At 37.8% G+C, this 25,054-nt stretch overlaps 1 protein-coding gene across 3 annotated transcripts in view; it reads left to right on the top strand.

The window, feature by feature from the left end:
- The window catches only part of PCDH15 (protocadherin related 15), a 353,847-nt gene that overhangs the window by 209,194 nt on the left and 119,599 nt on the right, over positions 1 to 25,054 (top strand). For all 3 annotated transcript variants that reach the window (XM_013130209.3, XM_013130207.2, XM_013130208.2), the window contains exons 17-19: positions 606 to 734; positions 14,437 to 14,742; positions 15,902 to 16,126. In XM_013130209.3, coding sequence (XP_012985663.2) covers positions 606 to 734; positions 14,437 to 14,742; positions 15,902 to 16,126 — 660 coding nt within the window. The remainder of the gene's footprint in view (positions 1 to 605; positions 735 to 14,436; positions 14,743 to 15,901; positions 16,127 to 25,054) is intronic.

Below are 25,054 nucleotides of genomic sequence, written 5' to 3' on the forward strand. Positions count from 1 at the left end.
GTGTTAAATATAATTGCTTATGCTGTACACAGTAGGCACCTCTCTGTATGTTAAAGTTGATATGCCAGTGCTTAATAGCATGTCAGTGTGATATGGATGAAGGATGATACAGAGATCTGAGCTGATGCTGACTGAGCTCCCCATGATGCTGTGGTAGCATGATTGTGCCAACTAAGAGGCTGACTAATCATGTAAGCTAATCATTATACTATCATATTTGGTTAGTAAAATCAGTAATTTCTTTCCAAATTTATAGTTCTGGTAAATTTTAGTATTTCTATATTTTTCCCCAACTTAGAATGGATCATCCTTAAAATACATATAAGAAATAAAGTTATCTAATATCCTTTGTGCATCTCTATTATTCAGTCTCAAGCCTGTTTTGTCATATAAGATATGTAGAAATAAACTCTTCAAATGAATAGTGACTCCTGTTTCACAAAACCATGAAAAAAAGTGATAGCCTGTTTATCTGTGATTCTGTACTGGATCATTCTAATACATAGCAGTAAGGTTGCTGATCAGCTGTAATCTGATTGGCAACTGTAATCAGTTGCAAGTGTAAAATAATGATAATTTGTTCATAATGTTATCTTTCTCTGTAGACCTCAACTGCTACCGTTAATATAGTGGTGACGGATGTAAATGACAATGGACCAGTGTTTGATATGTTTCTACCTAAAAACCTGTCTGTACCAGAAGAGGAAGCCAATGCTTTTGTTGGTCAAGTAAGGGTAAGTTATTAACTGTGAAGAGTTAAACTGTTTATTCCCCAAACTGCCCAGACAATTAGGAATGACTACAAAATAATTGTGCCTTAGACCAACTCACGTCAAAATGTGTTAAGTTTAAACACGAACTATCTATTGTCAGTTTGCTTAATATGCTTTTATGCCTCTTTTCTATGCTTAATATCTAAAGAGCTTTTTTTCATTTATGAATAGCACATTAAAATACTGGTTTTGAAGACACACCAGTGTATGCGCTTTCTTGTAACATTTGCAGTGTTACAATGTTGTTGCCATGTTTTTATACTCTTACTGATTTATTTTAAAATATTTTTCTAACATACTGAAAGAGTGGTATATATGTGTATGGAGTTGTCACACATATAGAAAATTTTAAGGCCATTAAAGGGAAAAAATGGTTAAGCTGCTGACTGAAATAATTGATCACCTGTCATGGAAATAGATGGCACTTGAAGCACGCATCACTTTTTTTTGGAAAAGTCATTTTTTCTAAGATCAGGTGAAAGAAGAAAGTATGAATTGCTTGTTTGTTTTTTTTTTTTACTATTAGTTGAATATAGTGTTTCGTATTTCCTTCAATGATTGAATAACTTTGTGGGTTACCATGAAGGCTGGATGCAGTAAGAGCTGAAGGTAAAAGATAGATTTGGAAACACATTTTTTCAGAAAGGCAAAAACATCTGCCTTTCTTTCCAGTAGCAACCATATCAATAAAAAAATCGTAGCTCCTTAACTGCTGTATTAGCAATACCTTCAGAAAGAATAGAACATTTTGGGTATCATAGGAACCAGATTGGAAGGCATATTACCATAATAACCATGTCTCTTTCCAAATTTATATTGTTCACTAAGACATCTATCAGTGTTTCTTATCTTATATGGTCATCTTTCAATTTGCATCCTAAATTGTGTGGACTTGATATTTCAGATCAGTAACAAGTATCTTTAAAATTAATTTTGAGTTTTGCTGGGTGCCCTCAAGGTGCAATAATCTACTCAAACACTAGATTGAGTAAATAAAACAAGTTATCGCAATAGAACCTGTCTGTCTTGTAAATTAGTATAATTTCCAAGTTGTGTTGAAGTGAAAATGTATAACGAACTCTTGTAATAGCTTATTCCTAGTTGTGGAATGACAGAAGATGATTATATCATTCATTGTCACATTTATCACCAGTCCTAATTCACAGCTGTTGCAGTTTAATCCTAGATGGCAACTAAATACCATGCAGCCTCTAGCTCGCCCACCCTACATCACCGGTGGGATGGGGAGGAGAATCAAAAAACAGGTGGAACCCGTGGGTTGAGACAAGAACCATTTAAAAATTAAAATAAGTAAAGTACAATAGAATATTACTACTACTAATAATAATAATAATGGAAAAGGATAATAACAAGGAGTGAGAGATATAAAACTAAGAAAGTAACAAGCAATAGTGATGCACAACACAATTGCTCACCATCCACTGACAGATACTGATCCTGACCTGAGCAACCATTGGTCCCTCCTGGGTAACTCCCCCCAGTTTATGTACTGAGCATGACGTGCTGTGGTATGGAATACCCCTTTGGCTAGTTTAGGTCAGGTGTCCTGTCTCTGCTTCCTCCCAGCTTCCTGTGCCCCTCCTGAGAGACTGAGAAGTCCTTGATTTAGGATAAGCATTACTTTGCAACAACTAAAACATTGATGTGCTATCAACATTTATTCTTAGATTAAAGCCAAAACATAGCACTGCACTAGGAAGAAAATTAACCCTGTCCAGCTGAAACCAGGCCACCAGCATCTGTATGGAAAAAGCTTTCACTTTAAAGAATACTGTGAATGTAATTTCTACTGTTTCATATTCACAAATGCTAATAGATAGTATAGAAAAGAGTGATTTGGGCATTTGGAAATTTTTTCTTGCTTCAGTAAGATTATTGAAATAATGATGATATGCGTTTAGCCGTAGCTATGCTGTTTCAGGATATTCTTTAAAATCTGTAATAGCTTTTGTTATGATGTGCTTCACAGTACATTAGAACTGCAGTAGGTATGCTATGGGAATACATTGTGTATTAGAAGCTGTAATGTGGGTAAAATATAAAGGCCTATTTTAGATTAAATTAGCCTGGTAAAAGAACATAGTCCTTCTTGTGTCATGCGTTTTCACTACCAAGAATTGAACCACTGACTGGCATGTCTGCTTTTCAGAATGACTTTTACTATATTCATTTGAAACAGAAACCTGAAATCCACCAGAGTAAGCAGTGAGATAAATTATTTAAAAACAAACAAAAAAAAACAACTAAACCCCCCACCCCCAAACCAAAAAACAACACAAACCCCCCAAACAGGTTCAGTGGTGTCTCTTTCCCTTTTGAATGTTGCCTTTCCAGTTTTTTGTGGGGAAAAATATAGCAATATACTACTTTAAACCCCAAAGAGATATGGACCCTGCTGTTTATTGAGGCAGAGGACCTAGTGATAAAAGATACAGAAAAGGTGCTCAACTACTCTGATGCCTCAGGGGTTTTTTTACAGGTAAGGTTTGGTGTCAGGATCATCAGCTGCCTGAGCCCAGTGGTCAGTCTGGGGGAAGAAAACATTGCCCATTGAAGTTACAGGCTGCTTAAGGAAACAGGACATAAGCATAATACAACATAATGATCTGGATGCTGAATGATTGACCAAACTTCCTCCAGAGATTCCTCTCAACTGATTTTTTTTTTCTAATCAGCTTATTATTTGAATGTATTTTATAGTGAAATTCATTATTTTCTTTGTGCAAGATCCACAAAAATCAGTTCTTAAATGCTTTGATTGTTATGAGCAGCTACTTCCCCCCAGGACCCAAATGCTAGTTGACTTGACAGTAATGCTGGTAGGTCTGATAATACATTCATTCTATGATGTCAATAAGCAGAAAGGTTCAGCTGTAACAAATTTATCAGTACCTAAATAAACATTAGAAATAATCTAGATAATCTGAAAAGCTATTGAAGTGTTTTTCCCATTCTTGACTTTCTGTATAGGCTTCTCTTTCTTTCTTCTCATGAGACCACAAAACTTCATGTATCTTGTCTGCTCATCTGTTCTAACCAAGTGATGAATTTCATTCACCACCCTTTTTTTGTTCTCTCTCCCCTAATACAGATAAGGTTATAAGCAATGTGGGGTATAAAACCAATTATGTCAAATGCTCCCATGAATAACTCCTGCTGCAGACAAGAGATTTCTGTGCTCTGCTTTGTTTTCTTTGTTTTGAGTGGGAACTTAAAAGGCATTCTTGTAAGACCTTCCTTGTTTCCCAAGTAGATGCAGAACAAGGGCAATGAAAGATTTTCTGTCAAAAAGGGGGATAGCTTGTTATGGGCATCGAGGCAATAGTCCCAGTATGAAGTGCTCTCACTCTGGCCACTCTGATGGCTCTTTGCCAGTTAGAGTTCCTGAAGGCACTTCATACAGGCATAGGAGTGCTTCCTGTGGAGATTTAAGTAGCATATGAATATTAAAAGAACAAAAGCTGGAAAGGATAAGGCTGGAAGTGTTGTGAGTGTATTTCAAATCCCTTTTATTTTACAGTGTTGCCTAAATTGGGGCAGTTGGAGGTGTATTAGATTCCTTGCTGTTCTTTCATGTCTGATCATGGGGACCCCCAGCAAGGCAGGAGGAAAATTGCTGCATGAGGTTCTCTACAAAAGATCAACAGGAAACAAAATGCTTCAAAGGGGAAAATTGAAAATTAAATGCAGGTACCTTATACTGCAGTCTAAAACAGCTGAGGTCCTGCTGAAGATAGGACATCTGAATTATTCGTGTAGTATAGCGTACTATTTGTCAGTACCAGGTGCATAGGAAGTAAAAAAGTGGAATGAAATTTAGGTGCAGATCAGTGTATCAACTGCAAAATCATATTCTCATTCAGTGAAAGACAGTCCTGAGTAGTTTGCTAGGGACTTCAAAAATGCAGTCTGTGGTTAAATAAAAAGCTATTGACCTGATGGGGCCCAGGAGAGAAAAACAAATCATTCAACTGAAGTTTTTGATCATCTGTTTTTTATACTTAGCCATATTCTTTCACACACATCCTCATGAAGTGTAACCATGACAAGTGCAAGGTCCTACACTTGGGTTGGAGCAATCACAGGCACAACTACAGGTTGGGCAAAAAGGAAATTCATGGCAGTCCTATGGAGAAGGACTTGGGGGTGTTGATCAATGAAAAAATGAACATGAGCCAGCAGTGTGCACTCACAGCCCAGAAAGCTAACCGTATTCTGGGCTGCATCAAAAGGAGCATGACCAGCAGGTCAAAGGAGGTGATCCTGCCCCTCTACTCTGCTCTTGTGAGACCTCACTTGGAGTATTGTGTGCAGTTCTGGTGTCCTCAACATAAAAAGGACATGGAACTGTTTGGACAAGTCCAGGGGAGGGCCACGAGGATGATCAGGGGACTGGAGCACCTCCTGTATGAAGATAGGCTGAGGAAGTTGGGGCTGTTCATCCTGGAGAAGAGAAGGCTGCATGGAGACCTCATAGCAGCTCTCCAGTATCTGAAGGGGGCCTACAGGGATGCTGGAGAGGGACTATTCATTAGGGACTGTAGTGGTAGGAGAAGGCGTAATGGGTTGAAACTTAAACAGCAGAGGTTTAGACTGGATCTAAGGAAGAAATTCTTTACTGTTAGGGTGGTGAGGTACTGGAATGGGTTGCCCAGGGAGGTTGTGAATGCTCCATCCGTGTCAGTGTTCAAGGCCAGGTTGGATGAAGCCTTGGGTGATATGGTTTAGTGTGAGGTGTCCCTGCCCATGGCAGGGGGATTGGAACTAGATGATCTTAAGATTCTTTCCAACCCTAACTGTTCTATGATTCTATGATCATAGGCATATTTTGTGTTACTGATGAGTGCTGTGGTATGGAATACCTCCTTTGGTTAGCTTGGGTCATGTGTCCTGTCTCTGCTTCCTCCCGACCTTCCTTCATCCCTGGCAGAGCATGAGACTCACAAAGTCCTTGGTCAGAGTAAACATTACTTAGCAACAACCAAAAATATCGGTGTTATCAGCTCTGTTCCCAGGCCGAAAGTCAAAACCACAGTGCTGCACCAGCTACTAAGAAGGAGAAAAAATTGACTACTACTGCTAAACCCAGGACAAATGTTGATGAGGTGTTACATTACAAGATTTTCTTTTAAAAGTCCAGAAAGGAATCTCTACCTAAACCACCATTCTCATGTTTTCTATGTGAAGCTCGGGGTAGGGTATGATTTCCCACAATCTACATGGTAGATTACACCTTTCCTGCATTACAAGTACCATCTAGTATAGGTACAAACAATACAAACAGTTGTCATTTTGAAGTCAGAATCCATAAAAAATTAATCAGAATCTAAAATCACAGAATAATAACATGGCAGATGGACCACAACCACAGAAAATTCTGACTTTTGTATTTGGTCGCAATATGTGTCTCTGTATCACTATTTTATCTGTTACCATTTGGTGGTATGACTACCACTGTGTCTGTGAGTGTAGGGATGAGGTGTGACTTTACAGTGCAAAATAGCTCTTAAACTGTTATTCTTGAACTTTGGTTTATGCTCATTTCTGTAAATTCCATTTAGCTTCTTGATTGGATCATCACAAGTTCATTTTGATAGGACCTCGTGGTATCGTTTCCTTGTAAGCTTATAAAGCTGTCTACACAAGAGGTTAGAGAGATCTTTGGTAAGGCTTTCAGCATCACCTCCTTTAAGATCCTTATAGGGATGCTGGTGACAAAGACTTTCATATTTTCATGTCAGATAAGAATTATTTCCAGTAGAGTGTGGATGTGCTCAAGTTTTGTTGGAAGTGCTTTTATTCTTTCTTCCTGCCCAGTCCGTATCAGTTTTTTCAGCCATTAATACCTGATCATGGTGAAAGAATGATAGCTTCTCTAAAACAGTGTTTTGGATGTGCATGATAGGACAAGCTTGTGCCAGCTTGTCTGAATGATGCTTTTTAAAACTGTGTGCAGAAGTGCTGAAGTTTGCTTTTGGTTTAAGCTAAATGGTATGCATCTTGCTTTCCTTAAAATGAAATTTTTTAGAGAATATCTTCTTTTTGACCTGGAAGGATTAAATATGCAGAAAATGGTAATTTCTATGAATTTCACTATATATTTTAACTGAATTTTATCTTTCTACTTAATAGTCATTCAGTTTTTATAATTAGCTGTCACAATAATTATCAAAGACAGCTTCTCTACTTAGATGGTGAGAACAAATGAAATGACAGTTGTTTCTGAACTCTGTCAACATTCCGTGTGATTTTAGTTGGATTTTTACTTCTTTGTTAGCAAGCAGCATGTGGCTGCAGCCACACTCCCTTTGCTTTTCAGTGGTTTCTTGAACTTAGGTGAGTTTAAGAAATAAATCAAATAGGCTTAACATTTAGGTTACACGTTTGTGTATTATTTTACATCTTTGTCTTTACAGTAGTAACATTTGTGCTTTGATGCAGTGGAAATTTTGATACTTGTTATCAGAGAAGCATTTCAACCATTTTCACATTCATGGTAGCTGATAGTTGAGAGTCCATGGATTTTTGTTGTGAAATGAATTCTTACTTTTGTCTGCCTGACAGCCTGCTGCATCCCAGTGTGGTTTTAAGCCTTTCATCTATCTCAGCCTCTTGTATTAAATCTTCTGAATCAGTGGTTTTATGTCTCTAATACATGGCCATTTTGTATTTTGATGGCTGATTCTGTTTGTTTAGGTTTGGCTGTTCAGATTTCTGTCACTGGAGTAAGAAATTATGGTTTACCTGAGTTTACAGATTAGAATGGTTTATACTGGGCTGCCAAACTTTTGGCTGTAATCTGTCATTATACATGTTCTGTGACTTGAACAATTGTCTAGATTAGTGATTAATTTTTTGAAGACTGCGTGGTATAAGAAGTTGAAGATTTTTCTTGTGCTGCATCAGATGTCTTTTTTCTAATATTCATATCTTGTGGCCTTTGTATCTGTAATTGATGTGAGAAATAATTTCCTCCAAGTATTGTGAACAAGGGAAGACAATAGAACACGACTGGAAGTGCTTTAGGAGTCTGACCAGTGAGATAAGTCTTTTCAAATCCAGAAGTTGGCTGTTATGTTCCAGCTTGAATTATAATCCTCTCTAGTTTGGTGATTTTATGACAAGAGACAGCAGTCTAGAGAAATTACAAAAATAGCTTTTAAATGGTCTAATGTATTAGAGAAATGTTTGGAGGCCCAGCCAAATGTGGAGATTTTAAACAATACATTTCACCTGTGATTTAGATAGCTTTGGTTTTTATATTTGCTGGTATGTATGTTCATTGGTTTAATCTCTGAATCACTTGATCATATCATTGCTAAAGAACATACTCATCATAAAAGCAAAATTTCTAATCATCTTTCAACTAAAAACAAGCACTGCAAGTTCCTAAATTTAGGATTTGATTGCATGCCAGACTGAAGAAAGTCTGGTTTTAAGTGTTACAATGTGATTAACTTTTGTAAGAGGTTCCCCAGTCCATTAAATCATGGTTTTGCAGCCATGAGATTTCCAAATTTCATTTATTTTAATTTATATTTGCTTGTAGTTTAACTGTTCTTACTGTACATTTTTATTTAGAGTCACATTTAACTGGTTTCCAAACTAACCCTCCAGGTGTACTGGAATTGGCATTGACTATGAAAGTAATTATCAAAGGTTTTCCTATCTTTCTTAATGGCTAAAATATGTCAGTATTTAAAAATTTACCATGTGTTACTTTTAGCCTACCAAATTACACTAAATATAGTTATGAAAAAAATTATAAACTCGTATGACTCGGTAAGATATTTTTTCTTTTGAAAAGCTCCTGGAGGACATACTACAAAACCTGTAGTGTTTTTCAAAGCATGTGGTGGGTGAGGCATTAGTTGTTCTCTTGAAGAAGGAGTGAGTTGGCTTGGAATTTCAAGATAGCCAAAATTTAAGGGTGCTGCCTGTATTTCATTTTTGCCTCTCCAGTTTTTTTAGACCAGCTACACCCAATTAGATTGGCCCAGCCAGTGATAAATCACTGAATTTCCCCCTGATATTACAGTATCCAATTTTATTTTATATTCTTTATATCATCTTTCTTCATCAAGTAATTTTGTGCAGGCCAATCATTCAGAGCACATTAGATTTATCACACATTGTAACTAAGCCTCTGACTCTTCTTGCAGTGTAACATCGAGTTTTGTGGCATGTCAGAATTTATATAGCAGAATCAGTTACAAAGCGTTTGTATACTTCTGCTTGAGCATCAACACAGAATCTAAGCATTATACAATTTTGTATCTGAAACTTGTACAAAACTTGCAAGTCTCTATTTTTTTTTTCTTTGATTAATGTAATTAAAATCCCATTTTTATAGGATGGTCTGTAGAAATTAACTCTTGTAGATTTGGAGGCTGCAACGGAGTATTGCAGCTATCTGTAATGGGCATACAGCAATGCCATGTATGTATAGGAGCATGATTTATTAATTTAACTGTATGAAGCAAGAGAAAATGTGTGTGAAACTGTTGATAACACTGGAAGGACAAAAGCATTTCCTTGTTTTCTTTACAACTCTTGACGTTATTTTAAGCCCAGGTGACAGAAATCTTTCAAAACTGTTGGCACCTTCTGATCTTTTCATTTGTGTAGAGCATGTAATGAATGAAATAGGGAAAAGAAAGATCTTCATTGCTCCCTCAAGCTGCAGAGTTTGCTGGAATACTGGAGAATGCTGGTCTCCTGAAATGGTGGAATGCTGGTCTCGTGTCAGAGATCAGGAGTTTTGTGGGGGTGGGTAGGCATCATGGGGGACTTCTGCCCCTGAAAAAGACCCAAAAGAAAATTTAGTCTAGAGAGAGTTAGGTTGATGGCAATGTGGTCCTTAAGAAGTGTTTCAACTAGCAGCTTTAATGAGGGGGATACCTTTATGGGCAAGTATGAATAACAAGACACTGCCTTATTTTGCTTTTTTCTGGTTCCATCAGTCTGAGCATAAATCCTCAATTAACCTGCCTAAATCCTGTTACCCATTGTGAGCACGAATTGTGGATATTAGCAGGAGGTTTCTTTTGAAAAGAATGATAATGATATAATTAATGTTGTTGACATTTAAGCTCTTGTCATTATATTTCATAGTTAATGATTCTTCAAGAGAGATTTTTGTAATTCAGATCTCCCAGATTCATGTTTTCAAGCTGTTTGAGATTGAGGAAGATAATTTGTTACTCTGGAACACTGTTGGTTTATATTCATGAGGGTTTCTTAATGATGTTGAAACACGGTAATGCAAATTCAAACTTAGCACAACAGATAAAGGCTTGCACCTTGTAGATTATTTTATCTCCAGTAAATGTGGGATATATTTGGGGGGGGGGGGGGGGAATAAAGTTATGATTCATTGATATTCCTAGTGTTCCATCTTTTTTTTCATCAGGCAGTACTTTATGTTAGCCCCAAGGGAGATGGAAATGAGACTAGTCATGTAGATCCGAGTTACTAGAATAGTAGCAGTAGTTACTAGACAGTCTTCAAAGGAACATGCTTTTCCTAATTCCAAGTAAACATAATGAGATGGGAGAGGTAGAAATGTGCATCTCATCTTTCTGCATCTCTTACAGCATAGGCAAGAGCAGCCAGTCAGCAAGGGATAATTTTGTTTCTTTTCTTTCTTAAGTCCAATTTATACCCCTGCAGATGCTCTCAGGTTAAAGAAAATAATTTACCCTCAACCTGTGTAAAGCAGTCTCTTCTATCCTGACACAATCCCTTTTGTTTAGGTCGCACTGACTTAGGTGAATTTATGAGCTCTTCAGTTGTGTAACACTGGTGTAGTAAATTTGCCTATCAGGCTGCTTGAACCAGTTTCAGTAAGAACAGAAGAAAACCTCTGAGCATGTGGAGGGATGGTTCTGAATTTTTCTTTTACTGAGAATAGCAAAATCATCTTAGCTTCCTGTCCTGATTTACTAAGTGTGTTGCATGTGATTGCAAGTGATCAAACACTAGAATGTGTTGGCAGATCTTGGAGATAATACAGTGGGTGGGAACTCAAGTGTTGCAGTGGTGCTTGCATGATGATTGAGAGTTGCTCTCTTGCTTGTTACCTCTACAAGCTCTGTTGTTCCTCTCTTCTGCCTCTATAAGCACTTGAACTGATAATTTTCTTCCCTTTCACAACTGTAGGGAATGAGGGAAGGAAGACTTGGGTTAGGGCTGGATGCAAAAAAAAAATCTAGCACAAAAACAAGGCAGAAATTAGTAGGTTCTTTTTTCAGTTGCCTGGTGTTGACATCCAGATGAGATGGTGAAGAGCAAGTGATTGTCTTTGAAAATGTGGATTATCACTTGTGTTGCCCTCAAATTTGACAACTTTGATTTATAATGGTGTGTGGGGGAATATGTTCTGCACATATCCTACACATGCACACAGGATCAAATGTGTAGGGATTTGAAGATAAGGTGAGACAGTCTGCACTGTGAGGAATAGAAAGAAATCTGTCCAGTTTTATGCTCAGTGTTTGGCTTGATCTTTTTTCTCCTGCTGGACCTTACCTAATAGAAGAAATTATTAAGAATGTTGGTGTAGCCCAGAGAAAAATAATAATTGTGATTTTTATTTCATTGTTATAGCTGAAAATAGACAAGGGAGCTGGTTGCTGGAGAGACCCCAGAGCTACGTCCTTTCAGACCTTCTAGCAGATAGATTTTGGGAGCATTTGGAGAAAAGTCAGGAGCAGGTGATGGTAGAATCAAAACATCAGGGAGAGGTTCTTGATCTGATTTTGTAGTGTGCTCTTGCTCAGCTTATGGAGCTTAGTCCTTTAAAGTTCTGCTCTGTGTCTATTTCTGGAAAAGCTGACATAGCCTGGTTTGCCCACAAAGCCTGGATTCATACTTGTGATGTTTCTGTGCAGAAGCTCAGACAGAGCCTGGAATATCATAATTCCAGGATCCCTAAACTTGGTCTGAACTGAAACAAGCCTGAGACTTGCTGGGGTTCAAGATTTCTATGGGTTTGCTGTCTGGCTGAGGGCATTTGGCTCAGAGATTAGTAGAGGAGCATATTAATGGATGTTATCTGAATTACTCTCATAGTTTCAATGGTAGCAGTGTTTCAGATTACTTTTAGAGATACCTGTGGGGTTTTTGTTTGTTTGTTAACTCTGGCTATTTAGTATCAATTCAAATGCTGTAATAGGGCTTTGGTTTAAATTAGAGGCCATGTACAAGGACTGACTTCTCACGTGTGTTGGAGAATACATCATATGAAGGTGAACAGTGCTGTTAGTGTCTTATCCAGAAGGTCTGCAACTTACTCTGTGTTTCCTACACATCTTTTAGTGGATCCAAGTGTCTGTCACTGTTTAGTTTAAACTTTTCTTGACTAGCTTTTTGGTAGTTTTTGAGAATGTCATCTAGGAAGTCTTTGTGCCCCAAATCAGTTATTTCTATGGAGAATATAGAATTGCTTATAAACTAAGAAAAACAAATATATGTTGAAAGATCACAGAATCATAGAAAGATGTGGGTTGAAAGGGACCTTAAAGATCCAGCCCCTCTAGACCTTCCATTTCCACCTCACCTTCCACTAGACCAGGTTGCTCAAAGCCCCATCCAGTCTGACTTTGAACACTTCCAAGGATGGGGCATCTGCAGCTTCTCTGGGCAGTCTGTGCCAGTGCCTCATCACCCTCACAGGGAAGAACTTCTTCCTAACTGGGAAAAATTGGGGCTGTTCAGACTGAAGAAGAGAAGGCTGTGTGGAGACCTCATAGCAGCCTTCCAGTATCTGAAAGAGGCCTACAGCGATGCCAGAGAGGGACTTTTCATTAAGGACTGTAGTGACAGGACAAGGTGGGGAATGGGTGTGAACTTCAACAGAGGAATTTCAGGTTAGATACAAGGAAAATGTTCTTTACTGTGGGGGTGGTGAGGCACTGGGAGAGGTTGCCCAAAGAAGTGGTAAATGTTCTGCTCCTAGCAGTGTTCAAGGACAGGTTGGAAAGGGCCTTGGGCAGCATGGTCTAGTGTGAGGTGTCCCTGCCTGTGGCAGGGGGGTTCGAACTGGATGATCCTAAGGTCCTTTCCAACCCTAACCTTTTCATGATTCTGTGATTCCATGATAATGTCTAACTTAAATTTACCCTCTTCCAGCTTAAAGCCATGTCGATTAAAAATGTTGATTAACAGGATGTGTGATCCATAGACTGGTCATTATGAAGTTGTAGCCATTACTGCTTAGCACATTGATGTAATGAAGGGGGAAAGTACAGTGAAAATTTTCTTATTAACAGTTCTAATTAGCTTTTAATTGATTTTGAGGAAGATAAATGGTTTCATTACAAAGTCTTATAATGAACACCTTCACTGGAATTAAACATGTATGGAAACTTCCTGACAGCTTTTCAGATAACAAAACATGAAAATCTCTTATGATCTTCTCAGGTGTCTGTAGCCTCATTTATAAAGTCAAATAAAAATACCTTGGTCACAGAATGCCCTTTGTGTAATTTACATAACCTTATTTATCAAGCAATAATTTAATTAAGAGGAGGAAGAATAACAGGTCAGCATTCAACCTATGTTAAGGGCCTGGTAGCTCTAGGAAAAACATGATTTTTTCACATCCCTGTAAAGGCAGTTATGTAATAACAAGAATTATTTGGCTGATACTGAAATTTGAGACTTAGTTAAGTACTGATGAAAAAGATACCAACTGAACAAAAATCTATATAATCTGTCTCTTCTGATTGAAGGAGAATAAGAATGAGATGTGGTTACATTTGGTTTTAAAGAACATGATAAACTATAGAAGGTGTAGCTCTTCAGAGAGGGATAATTAAAATATCATTGACAAACATGTTAAGTAAAAAAAGAAAATGTAACTAATGTGTGCATTCTAGCTATCAGCTGACTGTGTCCATCTTTCATCTAGGTATGTACTACATAATGATCTGGGCAGCAGTGAAACACCTAAATCATAGAATCATAGAATAGTTAGGGATGGAAGGGAGTTTAAGATCATCTCTTTCCAACCCCCCTGCCCTAGGCAGGGACACCTCACACTAAATCATGTCACCCAAGGCTCTGTCCAACCTGGCCTTGTACACCGCCAGGGATGGAGCAGTCACAGTTCTTTGGGTAACCCATTCTAGTGCCTCACCACCCTCACAGTAATGAACTTCTTCCTCATACCCAATCTAAACTTCCCCTGTTTAAGTTTAAACCCATTCCCCCTTCTCATATCACCACAGTCCCTGATGAAGAGGAATCAGTGTAAAATAAAACTTCTCCTCAGACACTGCCCAATACTGAAGAGACTTTAGCATTAGAAGTGTTTGAGGGCTTGAATTCATAAGCATCTAGTTTGTCTTCTGCTTAAGTACACTGTTGTCCAGGCTGAGCAACTAAATGTGTATTTTCTGCTGGCATCCAGTTGTGATCCAGTAAACCTGCCTTCTGTCTCTGCAAATTAAGATATTTATTTATTTCAAAACACCGAACAGAGGCAAGCAAACATAAACAAGAGATGCTGAATAGCCAGACAAGCCTTACTATTCTGTAGAATGTTACCCTATCTTACCTTGTTATTCCCATGTAGATATGCCCCTTGTAGGTATTTAAAATGTGTGCTAGAGCATGATTCTTTTTTCTGTTTCTTTAGGCTACAGACCCAGATGCTGGTGTTAATGGTCAAGTTCATTACAGTTTGGCAAACTTCAACAATCTTTTCCGAATAACATCGAATGGTAGCATTTATACTGCAGTTAAACTGAACAGAGAAGTAAGGGACTACTATGAACTTATTGTTGAAGCAACAGATGGAGCTGTGGACCCCCGCCGTTCAACACTGACTTTAGCGATCAAGGTACTGGATATCGATGACAACAGCCCTGTTTTTACCAATGCTTCCTACACTGTGTGTGTGCCAGAAAATCTGCCACCAGGCACTGTCTTCCTGCAAATAGAGGTAAGAAAGCATTATGGAGAGAAGATGTTTTATAAATGTTCTGCAATACTAAGCATGTTCTTATTTAAATAACTTGTCAGTGAGACTACAGTAAGAGATTGCAAACTGAATTGGGGAAAGTTAGACTGAAAAATGCATGATATTTAGAGAGATACCTAAAAATACTTTGAAACTGAGGTTCATTTGGAAATAAGAGCAATTATTAAAAAAAGAAGAAACAACAAAACCTACATTGCTATTGTAATTTCTTGGAACATTGTTTTACACATTTGAAGTGCCTTTGATGTGTTTTTGGAAGCTTATCATGTTAATTCTACCTGCTTACATAAGTAGCAATTGAGAGCCTTATCTCAACTGATTTAGGCACTTAAGTCAAACCTAGATGTCTAACCTCATGTTAGACAGTTAATGGAGATAAATATTTGCTTCCAGAAGCATTCCATCCAATACCAAAATCATCATCTAAGATAGCCAGGGTAAGGTCAAGTGAACACCTGGAGGTGTTGTCTTCTCCTCACTGACTAAACTCAGAGAAGTGAGAGTTGTTCGAGGAGGAGCAAGATCTCTAAAGACAGATGAAATTCACTTCCTGCAAGCAGTCTATGTCCTCCTGATGTTTTGGTCAGCATCCTTTAATGAGAAGAATCTGTCCAAAGACAATTTCAACAAGAATGGTTTTCTCTGAACCTGACTGCAGATAAACCTAGTATCAAATTACAGCAAAAGCAATCATAAGACTTTTTATCCTGATGGAAATTTAGATTCTTTTTCTAAATGCTTGTATAAAATAAAAACATCTGTGCTGCCAGACAGGGATAAAATATCTGCTTGGCCCAGCATCCTCTCCATGGAAGTAGCCGATATCAGATGCTCAGGGAAGAGAACAAGAGCAAACTGAGGTTCCAGGATCCTTCCCAGAATATTGTGTTCATTTCCTTGCAATGGGTATCTCTGGATTTTACAACCTTAGCTGGACTTGTCTTCCATGTGTTTGTATAATAGTGTTAAATGCATCCAATATTATTAGTATAACATACCAAAACTAAAGTTGTTTGCAGTAGTTTGTTTTTTCTGTGTTTTTTAATCTAGTGGGGACTTTTTGAGAAAATGGATTTCGTTTGGCTTAAGTACTTTCTTTTTTCTGTATGGCATGTTCTAGGCGAAGGACGTTGATCTTGGTTCTGATGTTAACTATCGAATACGAACACAAGAAGCACTACAGTATTTTGCACTGAACAAGTATACAGGCGAGTTATCACTTTTGAAGTCCTTGGATTATGAATCATTCTCTGACACAGAAGCAACTTTCACCTTTCTTGTGGAAGCCTTTGACAGCAAGGGCACTATGCCACCTGGTCTTGCTACTGTCACAGTGAGAGTAAAGGTAAGAGGAATAGCTTCTCAGTTGATAACATCCTCTTCTACTTGTTATGAAATACTTCCTCAACCCTTACAGGTGACCTGAGGAAACAACAGAGCATGCTAGCAGTATGTCTGCTCTCCTGCTTTTTCACTTGTGTGGAGCTACTTCCTTTTAATGTTGTCAGCTTGTTCAGTTAAACATACACTTTATAACAGCTATAATTACTTTTCTATATGCCATTATGTAGTTAAATTTTGGATAACAGATTTATAAAGTACAAGAATACCTGACACATATGTAAATATTTAGTCCTTTAGAATCCCTGAAAGGCTGAAATAAGTACCTAATGGAATTGTTTGCAAAAATGACACCATCACGTTGCAGTTAAAGCTCTCATAAATTGTAATTTTATAACCCATTCAAGTGTATCGAGTGCTGAAGTGGCACACTACATCCTATATTTCAGACTCTGCTACTTGAAAATACAGAGCTGCAATGGAACAGGCTTACTTAGTGGTCTTGCACAATTAATCATTTTTATACAGTGAGTTACAGCATCACCTCTGGGTTTCAGTTATCTCAGCAGTAACATAGGGATAATGGTATTCTGTTTGGTAATGATCCACAAATGAAAAGCATTTTTAGCTGAAACATTAGCACTTACCCATCTTCATTTGGTTGATGTACTCATGTCCAAGAGGATAGGATATTTTAGGTGCTCTAAATCATGCCTCCTTGCAGTTACAAAGGTGCCGTTCTGGAGCCAGTCAGTCAAGTCCTTTTGTGCAGCTGTTTCTTTTTTGTTGACTTTGTCAGTGAAGAACTGTGAGCTGTGGAGGAGAAGAATGTTTAATTACTCATATTTTAGCTAAGAGGCAAAAATTGTACCAGGAACAAAAGCATAGCTCACAAATGTGAACTTCATATCTGACAACTTCAGTTTAAATGTAAGTCTGTGGAACATATTTAGCATATATGAATCAGTTTTGGGTTCAGCTTATTCATCTGCAGATGCTATGAATCGCCACATGATTTTGAGTAATTCTGTTTGTCAGTCTCTACTGAGCTCAGAATTATTTTAAGGACAGTAAATGTCTCCAATTACTAACTTCAGTGACAATGCAAGAAGGCTTCTACAAAACCTCTCTGCCTCTGCAAAATTTCTCAGCCTGAGATGCAGGATACCTATTTCCTAATAGTCTGCACTCTTTGCTGGCAGTTTCCAAGTCAATCAAAGGAAATACAGGTTTTGTCATCGTTCCTTGAGCCTTTTTGCTTACATTTTTTAGGGAGGAAGTTGCTCAAATCTGTTTTATTCCTAAAATAAACTTTTTCCCAGCACAGTGAATTTTTTAAAGAATTAAGCATTTCTGTATGTTTGGTGGGTGGTTTTGTTAGATTTTTTAAGGTACTTATTTTCAAATGGAACTGTATTCAGAGAAACCGCTGTAGTCTGCATCACAGGGCTGACCTAGCTGTATGATTGTGTGTTTGCATTGTATTCATTAATGACAGGGTAAAGGGAAGCGGGACATTTCAATATGGTGGCCTTAGCGTAACAGCAGCTTGTGCACTGTCAAAGGAGGTGATGTGGTAATAGGGAGTTTAAGAAAGAGATCAACAGAATCAAAAAATAGGTGTCTTGTTTTCCTGGAAACTCTTCCACACATGAGTGATAAAAAGGGAGCATGATGATACTTGTTTGGAAAGGCAGTATGTGAGAGGCTGGAATACAAGGCTGGAAACAGAAGCAACAATTTCAGCAGTAAAAGGCATTAAGCTGGGGACAGAACGGGGTCTGAAAGTAATGAGAAAGAAATTAAATCAAAGAAATTAAGTGAGTATTGTCATAGTCAGTGTGACAGGCTGATCAGTGGACATAATTAAATATTATATGTGTTGCTGGGAACAATAGCATTTTGAGTGACGGTTGAGGAAATGGGAGAGGACTTGTGGAAAAAACTTTTTAAATATCTCATTTTGTTGGGCAGGTGTCATTACTGGGTAATATGTCAGATGGCAGAAATTCAGAACAAGGGATATCCGGAATAGAAAGAATGGTTTAATTTGAGCTTGTAGATGAGCTTTCCAGATACAGAATTTACAAGGGCAGTGAAGGGAAAGGTGGAGGTTGAAATCAGAGCCTTGTGCTATCTCTGGTGAGATGATAAAGATCCACAAGAGGATTTTGAATGGTTGATTCAAGACACAAAGCAGCAGAAGAAAGGTGCAGAGTCTTAGAAGCCAAGTGGGAACAAGAACAGCAGAAGTAAAAAGTGTGTTGCAATGCAGTTTGGTTTTGTTCTTAATGGAAAAGACTCCTGTTCCCTTTGTTCTGAAGGGGGAAAGCTGACATGCCTTTGCTGGGGGTTAAAAGTCCCAGTGAGCACAGAGAGGGCAAGGCACTAAAGTTCCCTTGAGGATAGAGGCTGTGTACACCTTGTATGGAGCCAACAGCGCATCCTGCTAGCCTGACAGAGGGAACTGATTTCTGTCCAGCAGCTCAGTGAGGATGTTTACAGGGCACTGAATCAGGCCCAGATTTTTGAATGCATGATGGCATAAATTACATGTGGTATGTAGTGGTCTAGAGCCTCATGCATGATGTATTGCCTATTCCTATCCAGGCTTTTATTCCTCAGCAATCTTAGCAGTGGTCCAAGGTGATGAATAGGGCATAGCTAAATGGGTAACTCCTGGTGAACATGTTCACTGTTTCATTAGTCTCATTTATAATATTTTGGTTGACCAATTAAGATGTCTACAAAGGGAACCAAAGGAGATCTAAAGATCACAATTTCTGCCAGACCATCTGCCAAATTACAGCCTCTGTTCAGGGACAGGGTGCTTCTTCATGGGCATGTACATGTTTCTGCCATGGCTCTGGAGGAGTTGTTATCTCCAATTCAGCCTGGTTCTTGCTTCTGCTCCAGGACCAGAAAATGGATGTGTCTATTTCATCCTAGTAGTAAATGTTCTTTGACTTTATTTAGAAGATGGTATTACAGTAATTATTTTAATACAGTGTATGTGACCCCAAATAGAAAATAAACCAATTGAAGGCACACTGTAGGCCCTAACATAACAGCTGTTCAGACTTCAGTCTTTTTAATCACAAAAATTGAGGTAGAGAAACCCAGAAGCAAGCATTAAGGCAATAGTGGGTCCAATCAGGGAATTCTTGTAACCCATTAGGGATTCAGTCCCTATAATCCTCAAAGCATTATTTGTATTATCACAAACATCTCAAAAGTGCCTTTGGGCTTATGCTGCTCTGTTAACATTTGTCATTTTTCACAGTCCAGCCCTTAACCAAAAGCATTGTAATTTTTACTGTGTAATAGGATTCTGTTAACCAGCTATGGACAACATCTGTAGGTGTCATGTATCATTTATGTGATATAAAACTGAATGAGCAGCAGTGCAGCATACCCATAATCACACTGATATTTGTGGCTAGGAGGAGAGTGGATATACACAGTGATTTTCTTTAGACTCTCACTTTCAGCCTTTGGCGTGACAAGTAACAAATAGTTTGTATTAACCTTTCCTGAACTTGATCAAAAGTCAGATTACATTGCAGAATGCTCACTGTGGAAAAGAATAACTTAATCTGTTATGTACTTGTCAGTATTGAAATACATTATTGGCCTCTGCTGCAGCCACATGGCTCTTTACATTGTATGGGTGTCTTATGAACTCTCTTGTCAAAGAAAACAAAAGGTAAATTAATGAATTGTTGCATCCTTTCTAGTATTACTAAGGAGGAATGGTATAAGTGGCATTTAATTTCTTCATGCCAAAAAGATGCAAACCACCTCAAGCAGACTGAGATTATTTTTTCCCCAGCTTTCAAATTCCTTTTGCTGTTTTTTGTAACTTTTCACCTTAGCCTGAAAGTAGTAATGAGTCATCTTGTCTTGGCATGGCCTGGGAGATAGCACAAGTGTTCATCCAGAATAATTGATGATTGTAATCTGATCTGTAGAAGAGAAAACAAAACTTTTTTATCTATTGGTATTAGTTGTTTGTTTGTTTTTTTTTAATACATATATATATAATTATACAGGTTAGACATAGCAAATTTTATCAATCTTGACAGGAGTTTAAGGGATAAAAACATTAGCAACTCCAAGAAATTATTTCTATGCTATTTTTCAGTGGTTTGTCACTGTCAAGGCATAATTTCTCTCACCATGAGAATGGCAGAGATTTGCATTCAGTCTGTGTCTGAGAGGGCTGAAACATTTGCTAAGAATGCCTGTAGTACATTTTGCAGTATATGCACTGGGAAATACAAATGTTTCCCAGTATTGGAAGAAGAGAAATCATTGCTGTTCAAATGATGCACTTATTATTATAATTTAGCATTTGGAAACAATTACTGTGGTAATAGAGCTTCTTAACAGAAACAAGACCTTTTTCCAGTTTGTATGCTGTTAAATGAGTAATGTGTTCCTAAATGCATATGATAAGAATTTCTGTATCATGGGGCCTGCCTGTAAGGTATTTGCATATTTTATACTGTGTCCTATTATTATTATTATTACCAGCATTATTTTGCATTACTTTGTCTGTTTCTTGACTTTTATAATTGTTTTTTCTCCTTGTTCTGGGATTGGTTTTCTTTCTAATTTTTCATGAGAGTGTGTAGTGTAATGAAGCCATAATCTCTGACTGATAATTCAAAGCAATGAGAGTAAATAAAAATAGATTTATGTTTCTAGCAATGCCATGTTACATAGTGCCAGGCAAGTATTTCATATAATTCCTATTGTGCCTTAATCCCAGTGGACTGTTATAAACATTACACAGTGAATTTCCAGATTTAGGAAAACTGACTATAGCCATGAACATCAATAAACATATTGCTGTCATCAGAGAGTACACAAACTGCAACTGTCAAACTAGATTTTCAAGAGAAATATGCCACTGAGGAGTCATCATATGCTTTAGTTCATGTATTATATGCATTGATAGGTACTTATTGTTGAGATGAATTTGAAATGTGTAACAGAAAAATCTTTGTCACGGTTGCTCTGAATGATCCTTCATCAGCATGATAATTCCTGCAGTCCTGCATATTCCAGTTGGAAGAAAATGGCTTTTTCTTGGTTGTCATTATGCTGTAGTAGTGCAAGGCTCCAATCTGCTCACAGAAGGAAGCTCACTTTGTTTCTCTGACAACCTAAACCTTGAATCAGAACAAGGAGAAATGTAACTTGTTTACTTTTCTAGGGTAGGAGGGTTAGCTGCATTTTTGTGGATGAATCACCTTTTCAAACCAAACAGAGCCAACAGCAAAGCAAAGAAATCAAGATGTGTTGGAGACAGTACACAAGGACCCAGCATTTGAAACAACTGGGATAAAATTTTACAGCAGGACTGTCTCCTCTCACAGAGTACATTTACTATACTGCTGCATAGTGCTGGGGAGTGAGAGGATTTAGTCTGTAAAACACTTAAATTATCACTAGGAAAGAATGGGAGAAGAGTGATCCACAGGTTGTCATTAGGGAGAAGGAGGTACATTTTGATTCAGACCCTCCTCCACCAGATGTTAAAGTCTATGTGTAGCTGCCACTACTTTCTCTTCCCGCAGTTATTTACTAAAAATTCAGTCAAGTCTTGTTTCTAATGAGCAGCTGAGCAGTAATACATCATTGCTTTCTTATGGCAGGATCTCATGTTAAGGTGAGACTTAATTACAATAATAATGAAGAATTTCTGGCAGAAATTATACAGGTAATGAAGGCTACATGGAAGATAACCCATTAGTGAATCAGTTAATGTTGAAAAACATCATCAGTTTCTAATATCTCTAAAATCAAATTTATGGGTTTTCATTAAACTTATATCCATGAAGTTAATCCTTCCTTTCTAACATGCAATGAAAATAATTTCCCTTTTAAAGAGTAAGAGAGCAGTCCAGAACAGCAGTTGAACATAACTTACATGAAGATTTGAAAACCCATCTGTATTTCCTTCAAAATCTAACTGCTTATTTATCTATTTTCTAGTGTCATTATTGATGTAAAAGGCATGGTGTTGGACTATGGTGCCAGTAAACAGATCTATTTCTGTTTTCTTTCAATATCAACTTATCCATTCAATCATCGGCTAGCCATTTATTGCCTCATGTATTCCACTATTAACGTTATCCCTTAATTTCCATTATGAGCTACTTTAGGGCTTACTGAGCACTAAACATGAAAAAGAGGCTATTATACCATGTTAACAAGCCTCTGGTTTGTATAGCTTCAGACAAAGAACCGTGTGTAAAGAAACACTGCACCCAATTACAGAAAAATTTCAAAGTGCTGCTTCATACAGCTTGTCAGAGTGTTTTGTCAGCATCAACACAAAGATTTTGAACTTGCTGCTCAAAGCCACTCAGCATTGCTTGATTCTCTGACCTCAGACCTAAATTAGTCACTGCGGTTGATATATAAACTAAACAATATTTCAAATACTTGCGGTAAACCTAGGAGTAGTTTTCAGGTCGTGGCTTACTTCAGCGGACTTAATGTAAATGTAAAATTGAGACAATTTTCTAGTAAAGGGATTGCAGTTGAATAACATTTTGGTTTTCTTTCAGAAAAATTAACTGACTTGTAAGGGAATAGTTTTCTGAAGTCACAGCTCAAATTTTCGGCTGCTTCTATGCTGAGTCTGTGACTCCAAATCCAGAGACTTTGTTTTAAAGGAGCATTAAAAAAGCTTTAAAACTTATTTTTAGGTTATCATGTAATTTATGATCACTGTGACATGAAAGCATATGAAATTTGCATTTTAATATTTAGTATTAAATTAGTACATTTGTACTGTTCTGAATAAGGTTGATTAGCATCATATTGAAAGGCTTTGGAACTTACTAAGTTTAATAATAGGAATGTAATCAAATGAAGATTTACAGAAATTGAGAAATTGGAGAAAGAATTGAGGGCATTAGATGGCTATTACCAGTTAGCATGGATGAGAGGAATGGATGGTAAGACAGTACAGCACTTACAGATTCTGTAGCTGAAATGTAATGATGGTAGCAAAGAATACCATCCTGTGCTAATATCAATGAGTGCCATGCTGGAAAGGTTTCTGCAAAGGGATAACCTGCACTTGCCATTTCCTTTAAAGCAAAGCAGAGGTTTATGAACCCATTGCAAAGCATGATTGCATCAAAATGAAAGTCCTTGCTCATTTGGGCCCAAAAACCATTTTGGTGAAAGGCAAGGTCAGGCCTTGTGGCAGAGGTCAAATATTCTTTGGTTCCCTGGCTACTTGCTAAAAAGGGTTCTCTTCCCACTTCCCTGTTTTTTTCATGAACTGGGTGTAAACAGATGAAAAAATTGGAAATTACTGTGAGAGATTAATGTGAGCAAGGCTGCAGAGAGGGATGAGCGAGGGGCTTAATGACTCTGTGGGCAGTTCCTTCCTCAACTGGGTACAGTCCCTGTACAAATGGAGCCAGGCAGGTAGATCAACAGCCTCCACCAATAGCCCCAGACATGGTGAGGGCATAAACCCCATTAGGGGTTTGTCCAGGGAATCCAGACAGGGGTAAAAAGGGGTGGGGTCAGAAGCAGAGTTGAAAACTGGTATCCAACAGCATAACTGGAGCAGGAGTCAGGGACCCAACTGGCCTGAAATGGGGTCCTGGGCCCAAGGGCACGGGTGTGTGGGGGGTCTAGGTGAGGTTAGTCCAGGCTATGGATGTTCTTGGGGTCTGTCATATCTTCTGACCTTTTGTTTGGCTTTTTTTCTTTTTTTACTCTGCTGATTTAACAATAAGATATCTTGGATTTTTATTGTTTTTTGTAATAAGGCATTGAGTGACATCTTTCTATGGTTAAAGGATACAGAAGAGGAATAATGATTTTCAAATACAGTGATACTAAAACACCACTTTCCTTTCCGTAGAAGAGAGTTTCATGGATATGCAGAGGAATGTTAAATGTGCTCTTGGAAGTCCCCAAACATCAGGGGATTAATAATACTTGGAGGCAGCTCAGATGGGAAGCCACCAGCTCTGCTAATGTGCACATAGACTTAAGTGGCAGAAGTTTGAAACAAAATGACAGCAGAAAATTACAGATACATATCTGTAGCTGTATAAAAAGATTGGGAAGGTTTGAAAATTTCAGTGTGTGACATGCTATGCTTTGAAGTAAACCTTCTTTATTTCTCCCTTTGTGGGATTATGTTATGTACATTTAATACTATTGGAAGGAGGGATCACTTTAAAAATGCATTTTTTTCCCCATATTTATTATGCTTGTCATAAAAGCCAGCAGACTGCAAAAGAAGCTTTAAATGCATAATATGCATTTATTAGCTCAGATACTATTCAGTCATGCTGGTTTTTATAACAAGAGAATGTTGATTTCTAATTAGATATAGTTGGCTGGAAACCTTGGTATCAGCAGGTGTAATCCTGAAGTGGTAAGAAAAACACGTGGCTATACTTCAAACTCTTTATGTAAGTATTTACAAACAAAGACAATGTAACATTCATTTTTAACAAAAATGAGTGATTTCTTTCAACAGGTAAGAAATAGGAGAGTAAGACATTTCCTTGGACTTTTAGAACCTTTATGATTAGATGCTTTCTGCTTAACTGTTGAGGATAGAGGCCAGAAGAAAGGGAAGCCTTGTGCAAAATTGCATTTGTAATGCAGCTCTCCAGGTAGGCAACTTTGCACATGTACTGTTTATAATGGTAAAAATCATCCAAGCAGGGTTGATTCATTTAGTGATCTAGATAAATCAACAGAATATGTGATTTTGGTGATCTTGGACAGGAACTTTTCCTTCTGAAACTGTTAAGCAGATTAATAATTAGATTTTGCTGTCATGGATTTACAGCTACTTTAATAAATAATATTGCTTATAGTTGGGTCACAACCTACCCCCGTCCCATCCCCCCCCAAAAAAATGGAGGGGGGAATTTTA

The sequence above is a fragment of the Melopsittacus undulatus genome, chromosome 4 (genome assembly GCF_012275295.1).
Source record: "Melopsittacus undulatus isolate bMelUnd1 chromosome 4, bMelUnd1.mat.Z, whole genome shotgun sequence".
Taxonomy (NCBI): domain Eukaryota; kingdom Metazoa; phylum Chordata; class Aves; order Psittaciformes; family Psittaculidae; genus Melopsittacus; species Melopsittacus undulatus.